The sequence below is a fragment of the Meleagris gallopavo genome, chromosome 1 (genome assembly GCF_905368555.1).
Source record: "Meleagris gallopavo chromosome 1, MGAL_WU_HG_1.1, whole genome shotgun sequence".
Taxonomy (NCBI): Eukaryota; Metazoa; Chordata; class Aves; order Galliformes; family Phasianidae; genus Meleagris; species Meleagris gallopavo.
In genome coordinates, this window is record NC_139404.1 from 107,453,253 (window position 1) to 107,477,091 (window position 23,839).

At 41.3% G+C, this 23,839-nt stretch overlaps 1 protein-coding gene across 1 annotated transcript in view; it reads left to right on the forward strand.

Moving 5' to 3' along the window:
- Positions 1-12,786, forward strand: part of UMODL1 (uromodulin like 1) — a 48,150-nt gene extending 35,364 nt beyond the window's left edge. Inside the window, 7 exon segments of the mRNA XM_085222790.1 lie at positions 1,334-1,791; positions 2,287-2,429; positions 3,107-3,343; positions 4,305-4,464; positions 6,749-6,833; positions 9,127-9,334; positions 10,960-12,786. Of these exon segments, the coding sequence (XP_085078916.1) occupies positions 1,334-1,791; positions 2,287-2,429; positions 3,107-3,343; positions 4,305-4,464; positions 6,749-6,833; positions 9,127-9,314 (1,271 nt within the window). The 3' untranslated portion in view covers positions 9,315-9,334; positions 10,960-12,786.
- The last annotated feature ends 11,053 nt before the right edge of the window (positions 12,787-23,839 follow it).

Below are 23,839 nucleotides of genomic sequence, written 5' to 3' on the forward strand. Positions count from 1 at the left end.
GGCTTCTTCCGTAATTTGTGCTTGTTTTTGTAACCAAAGTGATAAGCTACTCATTGGCTGAAGAAGTCACAAGGATCTGTGAGCTGATACCAACTTTTGCTCTGTTTTGTTTAACCATCACATTTATTATGATAACGAGCTTTTGGGAAATTCAGCTTGGAAAGAGCACAAACTTCAAATTCAGCTACATTCAAATCCACAACTTTTCAATTTGGGGCACCCTGAAAACTGGAAAGCTCCAGAGGATGTGTGCATATATGTACATCTATGTTGTTTGGGAAAAAAAATGTTATTTGCATTTGCAGCCAATTAAAAACTGCTTAAGAGAATTTTTGTGCAACAAGACACATCCTGTTCCACTGCAAACTAAGTTTATTATATAGGTGATCTCTAAGTCTTTTGGTGCAGTACTGGCACAGGTTGCCCTGAAAGGTGGTGGATGCCTCATCCTGAAAGACATCCAAGGTCAGGCTGGACAGGGTTCTGAGCAACCTGATGTAGCTGTAGGTGTCCCTGTTCATTGCAGGTGAGTTGGACCAGATGGCCTTTAAGGGTCCCTTCCAACTCATACCATTCTCTGATTCTAAGTCAGACACAAAGTTTGTTTCTGGTAGCAAAATGCCACGGGGTAACCCCAGAGTCTGTGCTAAAAGCAGTGTGTTTGACATACATGCTGATCTTAATCTCTGCTTTTCCTTTTCCCCTACTTGCCCTCTTCCTAGAATCCTAACAGATTCCAACTAGTGTCTTCGTTAACTGCCAACTGTATCTCTCCAGGCAAATGTATGCAAGATGGACCTGCTGCATAAAGTTTGTCCTGCATGTCCCTCATAAATGGTGTTTCCAAAGCACTCAGTATAATATTTATTGGATAAAACTGCTCAAAAGGGGACCAGAATTTTAAACAAATTCTGCTCCTTTTTATACTCTACAGCCAGAGGTGTGCCATGGAACTAGGCAAAAAGATTCGAACACTTGCTCAGACGCTTGCAATTGAGGATCTCCTGCAAGTCCTGATCATCCAAAAACTGTGTATATGTGCTTTGCTCAAGCATACCAGTTATTGTAGCTCTCGTGAGATAAAACACTTTGGCTTTTCTCACAAGTGCTTTACGTATTTCACGGGTTATTTCTTTAAAAAAAAAAAAAAAAAAAAAAAAAAAAAAGCCATAGCTGTGGCAGTATGTATAGCTGGTTAAAAATATAGCTACTTCTGTATTTCCTATCTTTCTGCCAGTAACTACGAATTTCCTCAAATAGGTTTGCTTTTATGTTATCAAATCAATCTGAATCTGTAAATTACTTTAGTACCTTTATTTTTGTTACTCTTCAGCATTTCCTACAAGCCAGGAGGGAATTGTGGTGGACAGGAAGCCTGTACCCAGTGCAGTTTTACCTGTGGCATCTTTGGAGACTTCAACTTATATTTCCTCCATTGCTTCATTGAACTTATCTGCTACTCAAAACAAAGCTCTGGAGGACACCCCATTCTCCAGTGTGACGCTACCTCTTCTTACCACGGGTTCTGAGTCAGCTTCCAATGTTCCTCCTCGAGCATCTCCTGCCCCCCTCATTAAGCCTGCCCAGGAGGTTTCCATCAAAGATGCAGTGACAGTGTTCTGTGAAATTGAGAAGACCATTCTTGCCATCCAAAAGGGATTTTTACTTCAGGAATCCATCCCTGAATCCTCTCTGTACCTGGGGGAGCCTCTTTGCAACGTGAGCATCAGCAATGGCACTCATGCTGTGCTGCAGGCTGGCTGGAGCGAATGTGGCACTGAAGTTGAGACCGTAAGTCCCCTGAGCTTGTGAAAGCCAAGAAGACCCAGAGCACTCACTTTCCCTCTCTGTAACGGGCAATGGCAGTTGCCCATCTAGGGGTACACTCTGTTCATTGCTGAAGTGTTGGGCAAAGAAATGTCTTTGGAAAAAGAAAACACTTTAATGTGAGTAGAAAGTTGCCCATGTGATTGGGGCAGAGGGCAAGCAAGAAAGAGAAGAGCATCTCTGGGGTTCAGCAGGAAAGCTCAAGAGCCTCTCCAACCCAAATCCCCTTTTTCTACCTCTCTGGGCTTCCTCTGCAGCTGCCAGAATCTTCTTCTTTCTTAAGAGAAATTTCAGTATCATACTTAGAAAACACCTCAGTTCCTCCCAGTAATTAGAAGCTGGAGATGCCTCTATAGATCCCAAAACAAATTTTTTGCTCAGACCATGCCAAATTGCATGTACAGAAATTGCCTTGTGGAGCAGTGATCAAGTTATGCTTTCTTCTTTTCTGTGTTCCAGAATGTGACTAACACCATAGTGAAAACCATGCTACGGAATGATGATTCTGCTCAGGGAGTAATCCACCACTTAAAAGTTGCTAGTCCTATTCACTGTGTGTTTCAAAACAATCTCTTGACTTCCTCTGGATACACTGCAGAAGGGTAAGGAGTATCTGTGCTTTGAAATGCTGGTATGCTCATGACCATTATCTGGCCAAACCATAGATGAAAATAAAATTTTGGGAGCTACTGGTGCATCTCTGGGAGATAGGATTCCTGCCCTTTGCCTTCCTGGGTAATCACATGTAGCTATAAGTTGTAGTAGCATACTAACATGGAATCAAATCTACTGTTTATGCTCCCAGCAAAAGCAGAAGTTCAAGCTTTGCTCTGCTGATCCATGTTCTCCCTTTGTGCAAATCCTTCTCCAGCCCCTTCTCTCTAAGCTGTCTAATTTTCTGATGTCTTTCACATGCTGTTCAAATTTGTTTCTTTTCGTCTCTTATCTTCTGTGCTAAGCTTTTACTGTTCTTATTTGGGCCTTTAAGACAGATCATAGTCTTGTAGCCCTCCAAGACTACTCAAATATCTATCTGCTCTATTTGTATTGCCATGACATTCTACACCTGCAGTTCTTCCTCTTGCATTTCCGTGCTTCCTAACACTCCAGCAGAAAACTTGATGCATCTTTCCCCTTTTCTCTTGAACATTTCCCTAGTATCCTAGATTGCAGTTAACTTTTCACTGCTTAAATGCACAAGAGTTTGAGACACCATTTTATGCCTCACTGAAGCAGTCAAACTTGTGGTCTTCAAAAAAAAGTCAAATTGTTGTTTCAGAATTTACACTATTTTTGAGGATTTACATGGATCTGGACGCTTCAGAACAGAAATGCAGTTATTTATTGGAAACTCCCCAGTACCAAAAAATTTCAGTATCTCTGCCAGTGATGATGTCCTGATTGAAGTGGGGATTCAGAGAGATGACAGCAAGCTGAAAGTGGTCCTCACTGACTGCTGGGCAACTCCAACCAACAATTCAGTGGATCCCCTCTCGTTTGCTTTTATCAAGAACAGGTACAGCAAATGTCACTTGGAAATAATATGTGCCCTGCCTTGAATCTTCCAGTGGCGTTGACTGTAAATGTGTTTTATTTAAAATATCTTTTCTGCATGTTTTCTTCATTCATATGCACTATCCCTTAATGTTCAACTGGTCAAACATTAGAACAAAGTATGAAGAGAACTTTTTTTAAAGTGCAATGTGGTCATTTTTAGAGTTTGGTTATCTTCCCTATAGTTTTGTAAAGGCGTTGTACCTTTGACGAGAAGGAATAGGTGATTTTCATGGGCAACAGTGAAGGAATATTTGAAATGTGTGCTTTACCCATATCTCTATGATTGAGATATTAACAAGATCTTATGTAACTCTCATCACTGAAGGTGTAGGTTGATTGACACAGACAATATTAATGCAGCCTCTGGTAAAGGAGAATGCTTGTTCGAGTCTGGATCCCTCAATTCACCTTGACATCATGTTCCCTATGCTCACTTTCCATCTGAAAACTCAGGATAGTCATTCTTCTTAGCAACAAAAAGTATTCCTATTAATAAGTTGTTGGTTTCACTTTGTGTTTGGTGAAGCCAACTTAAGTGCTCTCTGGCACTCTTTCTCTTCTTTTCCATCCCCACACTACCTCTCGTATCTCCTATTCTATTTGCTGTCTGTGATAGTAAAGCAGCAATAGTTCCTTATCCTTCCTACACTATATCCACAACATGACTCAAGTTCTTTACAGAGAGAGTGGTGAGGTGCTGGAACAGGCTGCCCAGAGAGGCTGTGGATGCCCCGTCCCTGGAGGTGTTCAAGGCCAGGTTGGATGGGGCCCTGGGCAGCCTGGTCTAGTATTAAATGGGGAGGTTGGTGGCCTTGCATGTGGCAGGGGTGTTGGAGATTCATGATCCTTGAGGTCCCTTCCAACCCTGGCCATTCTGTTACTTCTATAGCTGCTATGTGTAATTTTCTCCTCCTTTTCAGCTGTCCTATTCCAAATACATACACCACGCTTCTAGAGAATGGAAATTCAAGCAAAGCACAGTTTAAGATGAAGATTTTTTCCTTTGTCAACAACTCTGTAGTTTACTTACACTGCAAAATTCGTATCTGCATGGAGACCCGGGGAAGCACCTGCAGGACAGTAAGGGTTTTGCTATGTGCTGTTATTCTCTGGTGTGCCTTGTGTGGTCCTTCTGTGTAGCTGAAGGAATCGTGTTTCCAAACTGGGTTTAAAATATCTCCTTCATCCTCCACTAAAGCAGGGAGGAATGGGGAAGAACTACAGCCATATGGAAGTGTCTCCCTTTCTTTCTATTTCAAATCCTTGTAGTTAGAAGCGTGGATTGTGCACAGCAATGGGTGTTAAAAGGCTGGGGGACTTGGGGACTGAACCTTTCACCTCATCCTAGGGTGGCTGGAAGGCAATGAGCAGAAGTTACTGCGAGAGAGGCTGTTCAAAAATGTGTCAGATCACATAGGCATGTCACAAAAAGTTACCACCCATATTGGCAGTTTCAGTGAGAATGTCTAAGCAAATGGATTTGGAATGCCTTTCTGTCCTTTCTTCTTCCCCTTGAGATTTGTTCCTCCAGGTCAGGGTTTAGGTGCCAGGAGAGGAAGCTCCACGGCATTAAGTTTCTAAGGCTGTGAATCTAATAGGTTTTAACAGGGCTTTTAAAAACTCTACTGCTTTTATGAGTAGTAGATCAAACAATGTTTTCATAAAAATTTCACTTGCTAATCGTCTTCCTCCAGTGCTTCAAAGCATTGTTTCCTTTTAATTCTGCATGAAGACTACACACTGCTTAATCTAAAAATGTGTTGCTACCATGAAAATGAAATAATAATAATCAGGCTTTGCTGATAGCTTTTTTCCTCCCTTTTTATTTTTTTCTTCCCCTTTATGCCCTTTACAAAGGAGTTTTCCCTCCTGTCTGCCAACTTTCCTGTTTCTTTTTTTTTCTTTTTCTCCCACTGAGGATGTTTTCATTAAGAGTTTGATACTCCTCCATTGTTTAACACCTTCCTCTACTCTAAATAACTCAGCTTAAGCTCATTATAAAATAAATGATCTCTTCCTAAAAGATTAAAAAAGGCAAGCTGAAGATACTAGTTTCCTTCCTCAAGCTATAAAGCTTTCCCAATATTTAAAAAAAAAAGATAAAAATAAAATAAGTAGGGTTGAGAAATCTGATAGATGGAAAGATGGCTCCAGATGATTTAGGGCATCAAGTATCAGTGCATGAGCAACCCCCAGGCTATGCCCCACTCTGGGGAGCTGGATCCCTCCCCAGGTTCACGGAACGGTTGCACAAGCAGTGATCTGCAGAGCTGAGGAAGAATGTGGAAGAAGGTGAGAGGCAGGGGAAGAAGAGGAATGGGCAGGACAGGATATGAATGGGCTGGCATTGCTTCAGTGAGGAATCAAACAGTTGCATTTCTAGGAGCTGGTAGGTTTACTGATAGAGCAGTTTAGCTGCTTGGGTTTGAGTTGCGTAACAGACTTACTTGTTCTGTGTTATCTTCTTATTCACACTTTATTCCTTGGAGAAGAGAGTAAGATGCTCTAAAAGATTAGGGAGTACAGTAGTAAGAAATGAGTAGGAGACATGACTTTGGGAAGAAGACAGCTGTGCTACCACCACCCATACACTTGGTGGAACAAGGCTGCTTCACCACCAGCAGGAACCAAGGAAACACTGACACAGGGAACAGCTGCATGAGCGTATTGTCTAGCTGTGGATCTGTCTGAATGGGAAAGCTGTTCAAGGATAGACCAAAGTTACACCTACAAGGGTATTTTTTGGTGGGCTGGCCTGGCTATGGACACTTGCGGGCAGTGGATTATAGAGGTGTGTCAGGGTAACTAGGCTGGTAACACTGATGAGACATTCTTGTGCAGTCAAGCTTGGTGAGACACCCTTGCATTTCCTTGCTTTCTTATGTTTCTCCGTATTTATATGTACTTCTGGGAAAGCCAGAGTATCTTCTGAATAACTTCAGCAGTTTACTGTTCCCAGTACAGGCCTTTAGATTGTGTCTTACAGGACAGCAAACAAACTGAATGGCGCTGCCAAGGTGTGCAGAAGAGGAGTGTGCTGTGTGTTGTACACATAGACAGAGTGAGAAGCTTTATTCCCCTGTAAGGTTTCTCTAAAACAGAGAGTTAACAAAAAGAAAGAGACTGTCCATGAGAAATCTGTTCACAGCCATGTCTTCCAGTGTATTTAACTGCAGATTTTAAACCAGTTTCCCTAATGCCATTTCCTTTGAACTTTGCTTTGTTTCACTGAAGCCAGTAAATCATAACATTAAGAAACACAAACTTCTGTGGGTCAGAATAGCACTGGGCTTTCACATACTCTCCAAAAGGTTTTGTGTTATCCATTAGTCAGCCATATGACTTGCTGAATTGATTGTTGCAGAGATGCCATACAGCTCGATCCCTGAAAACCGGTGAAATCGTCGCTACCCACAGAACATCCTGGGGTCCTCTGTGTAAATCTGCCGGTGAGTTACGAATAGATGTTTGCAAAAAGGGGGACAGAGAGTCTTAAGACTCTTTTTCACTGCAAAGGAACCTGAAAATCTATGAAACAAAATGCTCGACATATTTTTCTGAGGAACAGTTCTCGCAGAAGCTGTGTGACAGCATAAAATAGTGTGTGCCTTCTGGCAAAGAAACTATCAAATTGTCAAGGGAATGAAAAGGAGAAGAAAAAAGTGTAGCTATTTCCCAGGGCAGCAAGTACAACAGCCATGAAATCAAGCAGCAATTAAAATTGCAGAGTGCAAAAGTGGTTTGTGACTTAGATTGCAATCAGTTTTTCTAGTGTTTACATTGTACTTTGGTCACAATTATATTGAGTTCTGAATTTCTAAATCAAAGGATGTCAGAGATTGCATTGCTGTGTTTCCTTACACGTCCTGATGTTGACTTCATTATTACTGCAAGGGAAGGTGGAGAGCCTTGCCGATGCATGGCACTGTAGTCAACCTGGAAGAGTGATGCAGCATAGGTTAACAGATGGTCAATGCCAGCTCTGCATACAAGTAATTTGTTATGCTATGCTTCTGCCTTTTCTGCATTTATCCTGAGTTGTTTTAAAGGGCAACTGCTGCTTGTTAACATTTACAGTTATTTGGCCTCCTCCAGCCATTTGTATTCATAACGTATTGGCATAAAGCACTCACTGAGAGTATTTGTACACACCAACACCATAGTTTTAATGCATGGCTACTAGGAATAGACAGAGGTCATCCTTCATTCTCACTGATTGCCTGTTTTGAAAATGCTTCATGCTCTTCTGACTATGGGCTGGTAATTGATTTGGGATATTTTTTTCTCCTATACTGTGATGGTCACAATATTCGTTTGGAATTTGAAACAGACTCTGATTCAGCACATTTTATTTTTCTTCCTCTATGTATAGGTAGGAGTCTGTTAGAATGGGCCTTCAGTGTTCATTTCTCAATTAGTTCTTCTTTTAAAACTTATCAATGAATACAGCTTCCTTTGTACAGCATTTGCATCATGTAGGGCTCACTCCCATTTGCACTGGAGACACCGAAACACTTCTAATAGCAAAACAGCCATTGCACAAAAGGACCTGTGGAGATGGGAGCTTTGTTTGGCTTGCATGTTATCAGTTTCTAGGCAAAGCTGTTGCAATCTGGTGCTACAAGATATTGTCTTATATTTCTATATTGGATATTCACATTGCATTTTAAATATGAGGCTAGACATACAGGCTGAAAGAGCTGGGGCTGTTCAGCCTGGAGAAGGCTCTGAAGTGACCTCATGTTTTTTACATACCAAAATTCTAACTAAAAATAAATGTATTGTGCAATACTGACTTGGCCTGTCTTAGAATGATGTCCTGGATATTCTGTCACTTGGACTGTTATTCTGTGCCTTAGATCCTGTTTCTAATTACTGACATGTATGTATCACTCTTTGTCTTCTGCACACCCTATGTACTGTGCAGGAGCATGGGTAGATGAGAGTTATCCTGGAAGCATATGCAAACAGAGGTTTTTTTATACATACATCAAACACTTACAAGAATGAATTAGAAGCGCAAAAGAGTATAGACACAAACATACGTAGAGGTATAGTGTTACAGGAGAGGGGAATCTGCTTGCAAATTTGGACAATGATGAGGAAGTGCCTATATGTGAACCAGGTAAACGTGCAGATATTGAAGAGACCCTCGGGCTTCTCAGGTGGCACTAAATGTCCAGGCTACAGAGTTGAGTGACTCCTTCAGTGTGGCTCCATTGACTGTCGTGGCCAGATCTCTGCTGCTTAGAGACCCCGCACACCTGCATAACTTTTCCTTAAATGCTTTGTGTTTAAAGAAGGATTACTTAGGAGGTAAAAGAAAATCAACATTTTTAATAACTATAGATGGATGGGGGCAGGATTAAGATGGAAGAAGACTTCATCTCTGGGGGCATTACAAAAGTAAGATAGCATTTCAAAGTCACCAATCCTCATCCTTTAACTCTTATTTTTTCAGAATACTGTAGAGTCAAATTCCCAACACATACCAGACTAATGTCTGTAGGGACACTACACTTTACATGAAAAAGAGAACTTGGACTTCTCCATGAGAATCACCTTCCTTAAAATGTTGTATCAATGTGGTATCACAGTTCTATTGGCTAATCTGTAGGCAAAGTTATACTGCTTGCCTGGCTTTGTTCCCCAGAAAAAGACTTAGGAATTTCAAAGCTTGTCTTTCACCTTTTTTTTTTTTTTTTTTTTTTTTTTTTTTTTTTTTTTTTTTTTTTTTTTTAGCATCTGATTCGAAGAGAAAGAAAGAGCCTGGTGTGGGAGTTGGATATATCATCCTTATTGTTATTGCTGTGTTTGGCTTTGTGGTGGCAGTTGTGAGCCTTGTCATTTTCCAATGCAAGAGAAAGATGGGAAGATACAACCTCAGAATCAAGTCTGACAACTTCAGCTACCAAGTGTTCTATGATTAGTGACTTCCACATTACCAGATGTAAGTACTGAATCATGATAAGTTACTTTCTTTAACTGTTTAGCTCTTCGCGAAATGGTTAAATACTTGCAGATGAACATCCTCTGTGTAGGGTATCAAATCTCCTAACCTTTTTGCTTTGGGTGAAGATCATAGAAATATGAAATTCTTACAATTCTTGCCTTTTTTCAGATGCTGCAGAATGTGGAGGAGATGATAGCTTCCTTTTCCTCATCTTCCTTCATATCTTCAGTCTCAGCCACTTGTCACTTTTAAAGTGTACCAATGACCACTTCCACAGAAAGTATACCTTTTTTAGTTTTAGACCACGGATTAGTATAATAAAAGAGGGAAACTGCCCCTCTAAGTCATAGAATCATAGAACCATAGAATGGCTTGGGTTAGAAGGGACCTCAAGAATCATCAAGTTCCAACCCCCCTGCCACAGGCAGAGCTACTGCAGAAGCTAATTTGATTCAGAAGTTATCCCTTTTTGAAAATGCTTGGGTTTCACTTTATTTCTCAGTAGGATCTATTAAAAAAAAAAATAAATGGTGGAATATTAGACATAAAAAAAACTGGAATGTTGATAATACTCAAGTGGTTCTTGCAAGAGTCTGCAGAGAGTCTGTATAGACAGCTCTGAGGAGCGTTCATCACTGTAACAAGTTTTGCTTCTGCAATTTTGAAATTTAATGCTTTCCCAGATTCAGGAACAGATTCAGTACAGGATTCAGCACTTTTTTATCTGTAAAATCTAGATGCTCACGCTCGTTTGTATATTTGTGCCTTTAAGAACAGAAAAGAGAGGTGTTGAGAAATAATACCCAACGCTGCTTCATAATTCATGGCTGTTTACTGTGGATCCGATTGCATTTTATTCTTGGGCAGGGGCTTATCTGGCACTGTTACCACAGTTAGGAACTCCTTCCTGGTGGAGGCCTCATACACAAGAATGCAGCTGCCATGACCACAGCAAATTCACTAGATTCATCATGATGGTATTTGCAGATAATTTGCTTCACTGAGTGCAGAGTTTCTCACCTAGAAGACAAAGAAAGAAAAAGGAAGACTGTACCCCAGCTATCTGCTTGTAGGATCTCGAACAGTCACTACAAGCTCAATTTCCCCTAGACTTACGTTACAAAGTCCACCTTCCATAGTCAGATATGGCAGCTTCTGTGAGTCCTCTGTAGGTGATGGTGATACTCTGATTGCTTCCCAAAGTCTGGGCAGTCTGTCTAGTCTGGAGCTCACTGGGAAGGTAACTTTTCTTTCAGCAGCTGTGCAGTTCCGTCAATGATACAGGTCCCATAACCCAGCATAAAAACATATCTAGGCCTATTAAATTGAAAGGTGCATTTAAAGACTCTGAGGCTTTACTCGTTCTGCTCTCTTGAGTGGTCGTGAGTGATTGCAACACTTGATATTAATGGCAATTACAGAGTTGTACAATGACATTGTAGCATAAAGGATATTTTCAGGATCACAATATTTATAAATAATAAGCATGTTGGAGTTCTCAGACAACGCCTCCTTTTAGTTGCTGAAACAACTCAGTTCTTCTTCCCTATACATTTTGCTTTCATTGCATATCTTACGATTTTTTTCTTTTTCTTTTCTTGTTGGATTGTGCCTCATCACAGAGAATTACAGGCTTTCATTACGGTTCATGATGGTGACCACCAATGATTCCAACACTGGCTCTTAACATCACAAGTACAAGGCTTCCATATCCCTCGTTTTGTTTTGTTTTGGTAGCAGTTTGGCTTTTTCCTAATGTTCAAAGAGCTATTTGTGTCTGCAGCTCCAAGTTGAAGTCAACTTCTTTGGCAGTTTTACATGGAAAAAAGTACAAGAGAAAAAGGAAAGACTTCATGGTTTGTGGTTCTCTGTTCATGTTTCGAGATTGGGTTATCCCACTATCCCACACTGCAGTTTTCCCCTCTTAGCATAATTTGTATTATTACGCAAGTTACGTGTTTCTCTAAATATTTCAGGAAGTAAATCAGGAAAACGTTAGAGATTTCATTTTCATTTTGTTGTTCACTGTATACTTAAGGTGAGGTTGAAACCTTGAGATGCAGCAACACAGAAGACCTAATTGTGCTACGCCTTAAGTATACAGAAGCTGGAGAACAAGTAATTGATTTATCACCAAATAAAGAAAATGCACAATGAGTCTGTGACTCAACCTGCATGGCGTATCCTTTGACATGAGTCTTGAGGTTCAACTGTAAATTTTTTAATTGAGAAGGGCTTGGTGAAAAAATAAAAGAAGTTTTGCTACTAATCCGTAATTTTCCATATAACTCCATTGCTACCTACCTGCTCTGTTTAATAAGACCAGAGTGATTTTGCAGTTGAGGTACAGTGTGCTGCCCAGCAAAGTGAGAGCACTCCAACTGCACACAGTAGGTATGAATTTGACCCTTATTTTGGCTGCACTGCAAGACCCTACCATTACTACAGCAGCAGAGGTTTAGTTTTTGTGCTTCAGTGAATACCACAACAATCTGTTCAGCTGGATAAACTGGAACAAAAACATTTTTGACACACGATGCAGCCGTTGCAGGACTCTTCAGTGAGTGTTTTGGAAGATGGAGAGTGCGGTAACTCATCCCTACCACTGCCAGGTTCCAATTGCTACACACACACCTTCTGGCCAGTGGTGGAGGCTGCTGGGTTGGCATCACAGTAATGCAGACATTTGCAGTGAACAAGATAATTCCTTATTAAGTGAAATGAACACTATTATACACAGCTCTCTAGTGGAAGTTGGCTGTTAGTTTGAGCTCACGACTACTCATATCAGCCATAGCATTTAGGTGCTGGTACGGAATAGCACTGAAAATCTGCTTTTCTAGCCCCTCTATCCAACTGCTGTTAGGTACTAAGACTGCTGGGTAAAAGATTTGGCCTGTGTTTTGCAAAAGGTCAGACTGGTTGATCTTAGAGGTTATACACAGCTTAAAGATTCATCAATTAATTTTAGATATATCTTTTATATTCTGTTTTGATTCAAGTGGACCTGTAAGAAGTAAAAATCTTTGACTTGTCTTTTTGATGCTGAAATATCAGTTCTCAGATCCTGATAAAAAAAAATCAATTTGGTTATAATTCATTAATGAAACTGCAACTTACCTTTGTAAGTTTAAAGTCTGATAAACACAATCATTAACTTTTTATGATGTAGGTGTCTCCTCACTTTTGCTGTTTGCTGTCAAATATAGGTTTGTTTTCTGTACACAGTGAAAGTTCAACCTATTTTTATAGTCTGTGGTGTGTACAATCCTAAACGTCTTCTTGTGGCAGGGCTAGAGATTTGCGTATTTATTTCAGCAGAGCAATACCTTTGATGGAAGCTGAGCAGTTGCTTCTGCTCGATACCATGCAGGCCCAGCAGAAACTGATATTGTGACTATCTGAATAGCTGTGTTGTAGTGTCTTAATAAAAGCACTCTCATACCTTATTGTTGGGTTTTGTACTGTTATTTTTTCCTCTAATGTATTAGTCGCAGGTATTAAGGTATGTATTGTGTGGATAGAGCATCTTCTGAAGAGCAATTCAAGTGTCAGTACAATATTCAGACCACTCAAAACACAAGTGTCCTTATCCATTGGTCTGCAACTACCAAGAACCAAATGCAAACACTTATGCTTATTAAGGGTCTATTTCTTGAAGGTTGCAAAGAAGAAACATATTTTCAGTTCCATGCTTTGCAATGAAGATGACCAGGAGTATTCACCATTCACAGCCCAGTAACAGAAATGTGCTGATCCAGTTTGAAACTACTGTCTCTGAGGGTTCTAGAAAAGCAGGGAAGAGCACAGCACTTCTCTCTCATCTGTGCATAGGTGTTGAACAGCTGCTGCCCATTTTCTTTATTCTTCATTTTTTTCTGTCTGCTTTCTTCCAGCAGTCATTATTTTCTTTTTGCTGTGTCCCCTTGTGTCTCCTTTTCATGCTGAGGCACAGGACAGGTTGTTGGGTGGAGGTAGTACATTCAAGGTGCAGTGTTGATCCCTCTGTCCCTACTTATTTCATCTCATCTGCTGCTTAGACAAGGCCTGAGTGCTTTGGAGGGCTCACTTTAGACACTGTGGTCAGTCCTTCACATCAGTGATCGGGTGGTTTTACCACGTAAGCAGCTCTGCAACGAAAAAGAACTCTTCTGGTAGAGTAGCACTGACCATCCCCCCTTTCCAGTCTCCTGCTGCCCACCTTTTGTTCTGTTAATATCTCCCTAGATAATTATTTGGGACAGAGGTTAAAAAAACTGTAAAAAAATAAAATCTGAAGATTTAGCTTTGACCTCTTACATTGTTTCCTAAGGGCCACTTTAGATCAGTGATATGCGTGCCTGCTGTCCCCATTATTCCCTGAGAACACCATAATGCTGACACTTGATGCAAAACATGTATCATTATTCTTTTCTCTGATATTATAAAGTTGCCAAACTTTGGTCCCGCTGGGTTTGGGAAATAGCTGAGGTAACTGGAAAATTTCCTTGTCCATTAAAACATAAAAGAGAGGACTTTTTAATGCTTGTTCAGAAAATTTTCTTGTAGGCTGAGGAAGGAAACAAGTTAGAGGAGCTGACAATCTTTGATTGCAATTGGACTAAAAATATGATGTTAGCTACAGTCTAATGGAAAAGCCTAGAGCACAGAGCCGCCTAATGGCTGCTTTGGTCTGCTCAACACTGTCTTGGGGCCTGAATTACTTGTAGCAAACATACAGCTGAGTAGTATCCTCATTATAGAGGTGCTACCTTTCAAAGCTGCTCAATTTTTTTGGCAGACTTTTCCTCTCTTTGCTCTCTCCCAGTGCTGGCAGATGACTTTAGGCTAGGAGTTTCAGGGTTTTTTTTTTTTTTTCCCCACAACAAAAGGGATTTTTTTTCTCTGCAACTCACAGAAAGAAAAGTTTTAGAGACTTAACACAAATGGAGTCACAATGATATGTATGCTGTAAGCAATCACAAATGCAACTATAAAAGGCGAAATGAGAAAAACTTGAACATTTGGAGATGGCATGGAGAAAAGCAGTAATGGGCCAAAACAATGAAGTTCCAATGTAGTTCCTGTGACAGAGCATCAGTAATAAATCACTGCTGTAGTGCTTGTAGTGAATCCAGAAATACCCACTCATACTGTTCTCTTTAAAACTGTTGGTGCTCAGCCCTACCTGTAACCAAAACTATAAAAGTATTGGACAGTTAGGGTAAATGTGCACTGCTGCCTAGTAACTGGTTTTGTTAACTAGAAGGAATAAAAACAGGTAGTAAACATATCGACCCACCTTTGTTTTTGTTCGGGTGTGTGACAGACTGGATTTTGACTGGTTAGGAATAGTGCAATTGTACAGAGAATGTTTATTCAAAGTACCAAAAAATCTTGCTCATTTCACAATTCTGATGGTGCCCTCTAAATGCCAAGAAAAAAAATGCCTTTCTAACAGAGACAGTTAGGTAAAAATTTTCCCTCGGGTCAAACGTTTCCAGTATCACCGTATCCTTGGTAATGTGCTGGCAACTCACAGCAGTACTGGCAGTGTGAGTTCCTCACTGCTTATGCTCAGTAGTGTTTAAACTCTTCAAATCCACTCGGGGAGTGTCTGGCTTTGCCCCTCCTGCTGCCTAGAGCCTTGATATGAAATGCTCAATGGGAGGCCAAACGGTGCTTGCATTTATTAGCTGCTTTGGCATCTGGGGATTTGAAAGGATGAAGGAGGTGCTTCACTGCAGTATTTTCAACAAATACTATTACTAGCACATATAGATAGAAGGGTCTTGTGTTTGTTCTAGTGCCAACCCTGAGAGGCTCCCTCACAACTGAGTGTTACATATGAATAGCCTTATCCGACTTAAACTTTTACAGAACAGCTTTTGCACAGCACAAAGGCAAACCAAATCCCACAGCTCTCATCTTTTTCAATAAGGCAAAAGTCAGGAGTAACAATTGAGCAAGACGTGATTGCCTTCTTAAATTGTTTCGCTTATGTCCTAGAAGATGCTCAGCTAATATAGTTCAAGGCTGCACAGCGCAGCCCATTTAAAAATCATTTTTTCTCATGAGATTATAGATAGCACTGCCTGTTTCATGAGTTTGCCAGCATCTATTTGACTTCGCTCTCCTCAGTTTGGCTTCAGCTGTGACATCTTATTCCTAAACAGAAGGAAGAAACATTTGTTGTCTTACAGTTGTACAGGAAGTACCACATTGTAAAGTTTGGTCTTTCCCCTGAAAATAATATCTAACTCTCTTTTGATTTCTATGAAAGCCAAAGCCAGTGTGACAGCTTGTCCAGGTTGTGATCATGGTCCAATATTCTGCTTGAGCAGAGAGCTGGACTTGATGATCCCCAAATGTCCCTTCTAACCCCTATGATTCTGTGATTCTATGATTCTTTGATTTCTTTTACAAGACAGTACTACTGAAGATAATATAATATACCTCTTTTGCAACTCCTTAATACTGACCACTGGAGGCTACATGGCCTCTTTGGGAGGATTTCTATTTAGTAATTTCTAGGTTGTTTTTTTTTAGTACGTGCTCCAAAATTTGTTTCTTCAACTGCTATTAGCATTTTGGTGGAGTAAAGCCAGACATGGTACTCAATCCCCACCTAAAATAGGACCTAATATTTGCACCTGGTCTTCGTATAGGGCATCACTGCTTTGACTGCTTTCACTTCCCCAGCAAAGCACCAGTGCCATTTGTATTCACCCGGTTGATGTGACCATCTTGGCCAGTTGTCACTAATTACAAAGTGTGACACACATTGCCTCTCAGAAACCCTCATTCACACCTATGCTCTGTTACTTCACTGAGAGCTGAGAAGATACATTATTAATGGGAGGAAACAGTATGAAAGTAAGAATTAGAAAAGAAGTTGAACTTAACACAATGGAGCCTGGGGTACTTGAAAGTGAGACGCTGGCTGAAAATACAGCCTTCTGTCTTGGCAGCTCCTGGTGCTTGAGGTCAGCCGGCACATTAGCTTCCTGCTGGAGTTTCTGCTGCCTCTGGCAGGTCATAGATGAAATAGGATATCTGGTAAAGCTTGGAAAAAGTAGGTTGTGACGAGGCAGGGGTCTGCCTCTTCTCCCACGTAACAGCAATAGAATGATAGGTAATGGCCTCAAGTTCCATCAGGGGAGGCTCAGGTTGGATATTAAGAACAATTTCTTCTGAGTGGTGAGGCAGTGGAACAGGCTGCCCAGGGAACTGGTGGAGGGAGAAAACCTTAATTTGCTCTATGAGGCAGCGCTTTGGGGCTGGTTGCTGACGTCCAGGCATGCAGCATGAGGAGGAGGAGAGGGGCCAGGGACACACCCAGGCCAGGGAAGTGAAATGGCTGCATCCCACCACTACTGTGCCTGGATGGAAGCTGAGGCTGTCACTGGCAGATGACTTACAAAGCTCTGATGCCACTGGGCATGGCTACAGCCCAGCCCCAGAGGCTTCGCCGTGACACTATGGCATCAGGAGCTGGTTTCCCTGCTGAGTCCTAGCCCTGGGCAGGCTCCACCATGAGCCCTGCAGGTTGTTAGGGCTGTGCATGCCCATATGAGAGATTTATACTATGGGATAAGTCATGCCGTACTGCTTTGATGGGTCTTAAGCCCCCTCTGTAGCCCTTCTGGAGGAGACTGCAAGAAGCTGATCTGCTGAGTGGGGCCTTCAGCCCACAGACAAACAGTATGAGAAAACTGATGTGAATGCCCGCCCTTCTCTACAGCTTGACTGGGTTACTGCTTTGCATGAGGATCCTCTGTCCATGCAGCATGCAGACCCCGGAGTCTTTATGTGAGGCTAGCACCTCATCTGGCCATTTTGCTTTTAGCAGAAAGTAGCCAAAAGAAAAGGAGATAGTGATGATGGTTCTCATCACTGTGTCTAATCCCACTTGCAAGGTACTCTACTTAGGCTCTTTAAGGCCACATTGAGCTGTACATGTCCCTGTTTGTTGCAGGGGAATTGGACTAGATGGCCTTCGAGGATCCCTTCCAACTCAAGTGATTCTACGATTGGCCCAAACCTGCAGTTAAAGCTTAGTAGGGCTGTTAAAGCAGTAGCCTTGCATTAGCAGGATAAATACTTTCAGTTGGGATAGGTGGGTATGGAAGACATCTAAACTTCTGCTTCATATCACCAGGAACAAGCTCTAAACTTTATTTGTTACACTTAATTCCTATCTGACTATGTAATACTTTTCTTTTCTGGGTTCTGTAATTATGAAACCATGTGCAATAAGATAAGCCAGCTATGTATTATGTGTGGGGAAAGGGCTGTTATGCTATTGCCCTTCCATGTAATTTTGTCCTACTGTTTTTTTTTTTCCCCCCAGCAGGAGCTGAAAATTGCTCAGAATAAAAAATAAATGTATTTTGTTCTGATGTGAGAGTTTTCTAGTGGCTTGGCACAGTATTCCTGTTATCTGCTAAACTGAAGATGCCAAACCATTAAATATCCAAAGTACTTTGAAACTTTGATATTTAATACTGAAAACCAAATCTTTGTAGGAAGAGTTAATCTTCCCATTCCTAACAGTCACCTTTAGCATCACACTGGAGCTGAGTAGGGAAGAATTCTCATACTGCTAAGAATGGGGCTGTCTGCCGTGTCTTTGTGTGGCTTGGAAAAATGGGCTCACTCCTAATGAGAAATTTGCTAATCAGTCCTAAAGGATACAGAAAAAGGTTGTCAATACTAGCATCAATTGCCTTTAGCACTGTTGCTGACAGGGATGCTGTGAGCATTCTCAAAAGCTTTGTATTAACTCAGACCCCAGGAAATGCTCAACCCCTGCATACAAATTCCTGTATAACTCATAGGTGCTTTTACAGCACTCAATGGATGCTAGATATAGATACTAAGAAATGGGTTATTCTTCATCACATTCTTTACCAGTGAACAAAAATTGTTTTTTTTGTACTGTGAACATATTTAATATTTCTAATATAAACTACTTAAAGGAGTATGTTTTTTGCAGATTTTAAAGCTTAATGACTTGGCATATCTTGGCAGCATGTGTTTATTGCTGCAATGCATATGGCATATTCTCTTGTGTCACAGATATATGTGTATTCTAGGTATGTGCCTTTAGCTGTCAAAGGGATTTATGGAACCATACACAGAAACCATATCATCAACAGACTATCCATGTGCAATACAGGAGTTGCACACAAATCAAATAAAGAGCTTTCTCCCCAGCTGCCTCTTCTGCCTCATCTTTAAGGTCTGTGCTGGTGGTTTAGACTTCAGAAAGGAGGTAATTCCTTCCCACCTTTCTAGACTTCTTCATGTAGCAACAGATATCATAGTTTAGTTGTTTGCTATTTGTTGCTCTTGTGTGCTTTTGTCTTATAAATACCCAATGCCTATTACATCTTTCTGTTGCTTTTTTCCTTTGGCCAACAGCAGATTCTGTATAATACTATACAGATCCAAGCCTTCTTCACAGAGCTGGGTACTGAGTCATTTCTATGCTTCTTCTTACATAGTTTCTGTAACACAGATCCTGTTCTACATCTTTAAGCCACCGAAATAACTCTTCCCTTACTGCAGCCAGTAGCACAATTTGAGCATCTATAGTCATCTGGGATGGTGTTGGAGAGGGAATGCATTACTGTTGCACACAGTATGACCTCCAGTAGAAACAAAGAGCCGCATTTTGGTGGGCATAGGTGGTGTGGGCCTTCCTTCAGATAGCTTTGCATCTGCTGTGCTGTCAGATGTATCTCCTGCTCATCTGCCTGTGCCTTCTCTGTTTGGAAAGCATGCCCTGGATTAAAGAGGGTTTCAGGTCTGATGCATGTGATATTTTATTTCTCTGGATTTTGGTATCCACATATATATATGAGCATGTATTATAATTTATACACAAGAAAACATTTATTTGTCACTGACCTTTAGACATGACAGAATGAGTCAATTTTATAGTTCCACTTCTCCACTGATAAATAAATAAGTGGCAAAGCTGTAACTGTCCATGTTTTCACAAGAAATTGCTCTGGTTAAGAGAGCAAGTGGAGCAGAAGTATTAGTCAGCCAGCATCAAGATTAGGTGAGTTGTTAGCTCTGTCCTACACCTGCTGTTTTTTTCCAGTTTTGTTCAACTAGAAGGTGAGGAGGAAACTATATCACTTGATTAAAACTTGCATTTATACTTGTATCTCTCTGAGGTATCATGCAGGATGGTTGCATCACTACTGAAAAATGTTTTTGTTTTTTTTCTAATTCCTGGTTCAAAGATCTTCCAACAACAGTTTGGCTGAAAATATCTTGAAAAACTACACTACTGAGCTTATGGCAAGGCTGGAGTTTTTGAGGTAAATTTGCTGCACCTGCCAAATGGACCCACCTATGGTGGCAAATGACCACAGTTTGGGTGGTAAATTCCACAAGAAATGCCCAGTTGTACTGTTCTTTCACAGAAGGAAGCTCGGAGAAGCAAAGGCTTTCCTTACCTGGAGGAAGGAGGAGCAGCTCTGGGGAGTTTAAGATGTTTGGGCAGCCAACCAAAATGAGCCAAATCTTAGTCTTTGTGGCAGAAGAGTGGGTCCTTTATAGGACCCTGGGAGAGCATGTGACTGAATGAATAATTTATCAGAGATAAAACCACCCTAAGAGAGAAAGCATGCTTTTCAAAACAGAAAATAAGCTTTTATGCCCCTCTCTGTACTTCTGGAGTACCAGCAGGATTAGTAAGAGCTAATTCCAAGCAGCATGAGTCAAATATGGTTTGGGAAATTGTTGCTTCCTGGTGCTAGTACAGAGGAAACAAGTTAAAATGAGAAGCCTGTCTATAGTTATGGGCAGATAATCATCCTGTAAAGGAAAAATTTGTAAGAAGAAACACAAATAGTCGTGGGCTAAGCAGTGTCAGTGTGGATTAATCTGTCTATTTTAAAATACCAAATCAAATAGACAGTTTCAGAACAAATGAAGAAATATGAGTATGTATTTATAAATTCAATCCATGCATGTACTGATTAATTCAGAAAAACATACCACTTTTTTTTTTTTTTTTTTGCTGGGTCATACCTAATCTTTGTGCTCTTGATACCTCTTCTTATTTGCTCTCTGTGGAAATAGGCATGGCTTCCAGTCCCATACTGGTAATGGGTAAACATGGGGGAAAAGGGAAAGAGGAAGGACATGGGTGCAAATCTCATAAAAACTTCGGAGAGCGATGGTGCCTGGGAAACAGTAGAGGTCTGATAGTCGTTTCTGACTAACAATCACATCTCCCAAAACTTTTGACAGTCAATACCCCTCCTAGGGCTCCCTGCTGTCCCCAAACATGAAAATGCCATTTTCTATAGACTAATGTTGTTACATTTGTTTATTTTGAAGTGGTGATAGTAGACGTCCCCTATAGAGGATGCATTCATACCAGAATTAGTGAGCTGCATAGTAAAGGGCAGTAGCTTTTCCAACTTCAGACACCTTCATGTTGATCTAACCACACTTGCATTATAGACTATCCAAGAGTATATCTCTCTTGGTTAAAAAAGGAATACATTGAGCTGACATCATTTGCCAGTACAAGCACAAAGCACAGATAAGGCCAACATCTTTAGCAGAACAGAATGACATGGTTTCCATCTCTCCTTACCTATAGCACCCAAGCCAAAGCACTGCCTGCAGAGCTATGGGGAAAGCAACCTGGAATCATGTGTGAATGTGTTATTCCTGGACAACTTTAATCCAGGGGAATTTTCTCTATTAATCATAGAATTATAGAATAGCTCAGGTTGGAAAAGACCTTAAAGATTATCGAGTCCAACCACAACCTAACCATACTACCTAACTCTAACAACCCTCTGCTAAATCATGTCCCTGAGCACCACATCCGAACGGTTTTTAAACACATCCAGGGATGGTGATTCAACCACCTCTCTGGGGAGCCTGTTCTAGTGCTTAGCAACCCTTTCTGTAAAGAAGTGTTTCCTGATATCCAATCTAAACCTCCCCTGACACAACTTGAGGCCTTTCCCCTCATCCTGTCACCAGTGAGAAGAGACCAACCCCACACTCACTGCAATCACTTTTCAGGTATTTGAAGAGAACAATAAGGTCTCCCCTCAGCCTCCTTTTCCCCAGACTAAACAGTCCCAGTTCTCCTTCATGAGCCTTGCTGCCCTTCTTTGGACCAGCTCCAACACCTCACTGTCCTTTCTGTACTGAGGTGCCCAAAACTGAACATAGTACTCGAGGTGAGGCCTCATGTCCCAAGGATTAAGGTGCATCTGATCTTGGACTCTTATTTCTTGCTGTTTTTGAAGAGGAACCTTACACATATGTTTTGGAATTTTGGCAGCTCAAAGGTGTTTATCTGGGGCAGCCCAGACTCCCTTTTTACCCGCCTTCTGTATGTAATTCATTGAGGTACAGCAGTAACAACAGCGTACTACAATCCGCTGCTCTCAATAGCAATATTATAGAAGATAGAGGTGTAGTCTAGGCACGAAGTACCTGGTGACTCTTCTTCTAGAGAATCTACATTTAAAAGATTGGTGATACATGAGAGTGAAGGGGATGAAATATTGCTCCAGAACACTGAAGCTAGATGAGCGTTCAGCAAAGGTATCTTCAAACTGTAGCAAACTGTAGTGGAAGTTTTGCTCTTTCTCTGTCTCCAGTGAGGCTTTTGCTCAATACAAGAGGTTGCTACACAGGTCTGAGACTTATAAGGCAAGTGCTGAAGCTTGCGTATGAGTGTGTCAGCTCAGGTTCACTGTATTTCTGGCTTACAGACCTCCATTTCAGAGGGCTGCAGAGCTCACTCTAAATGCTCAGCCCACTGAGTGCCTTTTTCAGCCTGGCCTTGTGGAGGCCAGCTGTGCTACTTACTTAAGCCAATGGTTTTTCCCAGCTTTCCGTGAGACCTGCTGGTTTTGGGGGCTGATCTGGTTACCTGACTCCTGCAACCAACTGTGACAGTGACTTAGAGCACAATTTCCTGCCTACATGTGTAGCAATGAGAAGTGGCTTTGCAAAGCAAACTTTTCGAGAGGGGAAGGATGTCTTTAAATGTCTGAAGATAAGAGTACAAATACAAGTGTTTATAATATAACTAGAGCTAAGACATTTAGCACTCGGCATAGCTTTGGGGTGCTTTTCCTATCACAGTGCTTTTAGCCTGTTGACTTGTTTCTCGTAGTGCTTTGGAAGGGATGGAGGCAGACTGTTTTGCTCTCTCTCTTCCATTCACTAGAGAGCACAGGTCATCCTGAACACGCTTTGACCCTACTGAAGATCTACCCCTTGTGCTTGGAGGAGCTGGGATGTGAGCGAGCCTTGGTTTCTTCTCAAAATTTCTCTTAGGCAGTGTAGTCTCAGGCCTCTCCTCATGTGTCTGGTGCCAGCAGAGTGCAGTTTGCTGCAGCATGCCACCATAGTAATGATGGATAATGAAAAAAGCCCTTAACAATCCTGGTGTCACGCTGTGCTATTAGGCACTTACACACACCTCAGCTCCAGGAGCAAGCACAGAAGAATATTCTGAAGAAAAAAAAAACACAGAGCCACAATGATAAGATGAGAACTTGCAATTTCTTTTTTTTCCTTATTGAACAAATGCAGATTCTAACAACTGTAGGTTAATTTTATATAGTTGAGTAGGTGGAACTAGGTTTATAAAAATATTCTCACTAAACCAACAGAAAACAGAGTTAAACAAGAAAGCCATAAGGCTGTATGTTTCAAGGTTACTTGTATTATTGTATTTGTTTAAGCATTCTGGCTGTGTACTTTTCTTTACACTTGTATATAAATCTTTCCCCATAAATCTTACTCACGCGCTGTTTAAGTCACCAACAGGATGACTGGAGGCTGGAAGACACTTCTCATCTCACTATTAGCACCACAGCGTGCATTCTGGATTACACAACAGAGGAAAGGTCCCTTCCTTGGCCTGCTTCCCATTCCCTTCGCCTCACCCACCAGTGTGCCTTTCCTTCCCCTTGTTACCCAGCAGAGCTGAACAGAGCTCTCAGCCAGCAGCCGGAGGCAAGGCTGATTCGGAATCATCTGGTTTGCTCAGCTTGGTTTCGATTCTTGAGGCTGAGTTCACACTTCCTTTCATCTCTTCAACCGTAACTAGAAGAAAGGGTTGATGGAAACGCTAAACAAACGTTTTTACTAATTTGTCTTAATCAAGATCAGGGAGGCTGGGTTGGCTGTAGAGTCACTGTGCTTGGTGCTGACCGTCTGTAGGATGTGACTGTCCCTTCCCTGAAGAGGTTTCAGTGTAAAAATTGTAGTGAAAGAAGTAAGCATTATAGTCACAGTGATTTGAAATGACATGCTACAGGGCAAGGTGAGCTGAAGTGTCTGCAATGCACTTCACTGAAAACTTCTACAGTAAGGCCAGAGTAGTATCCTGAGCCTTCTGCAATATGCTGTCATTGCTGCTTACTGGTACAGCTTAGTGGGTTCATAGCAAGGGAGTATGTTGTCCAGACTGACAGTTTGCATATAGAGATAAATGTCACCATGAATGCAAACAGC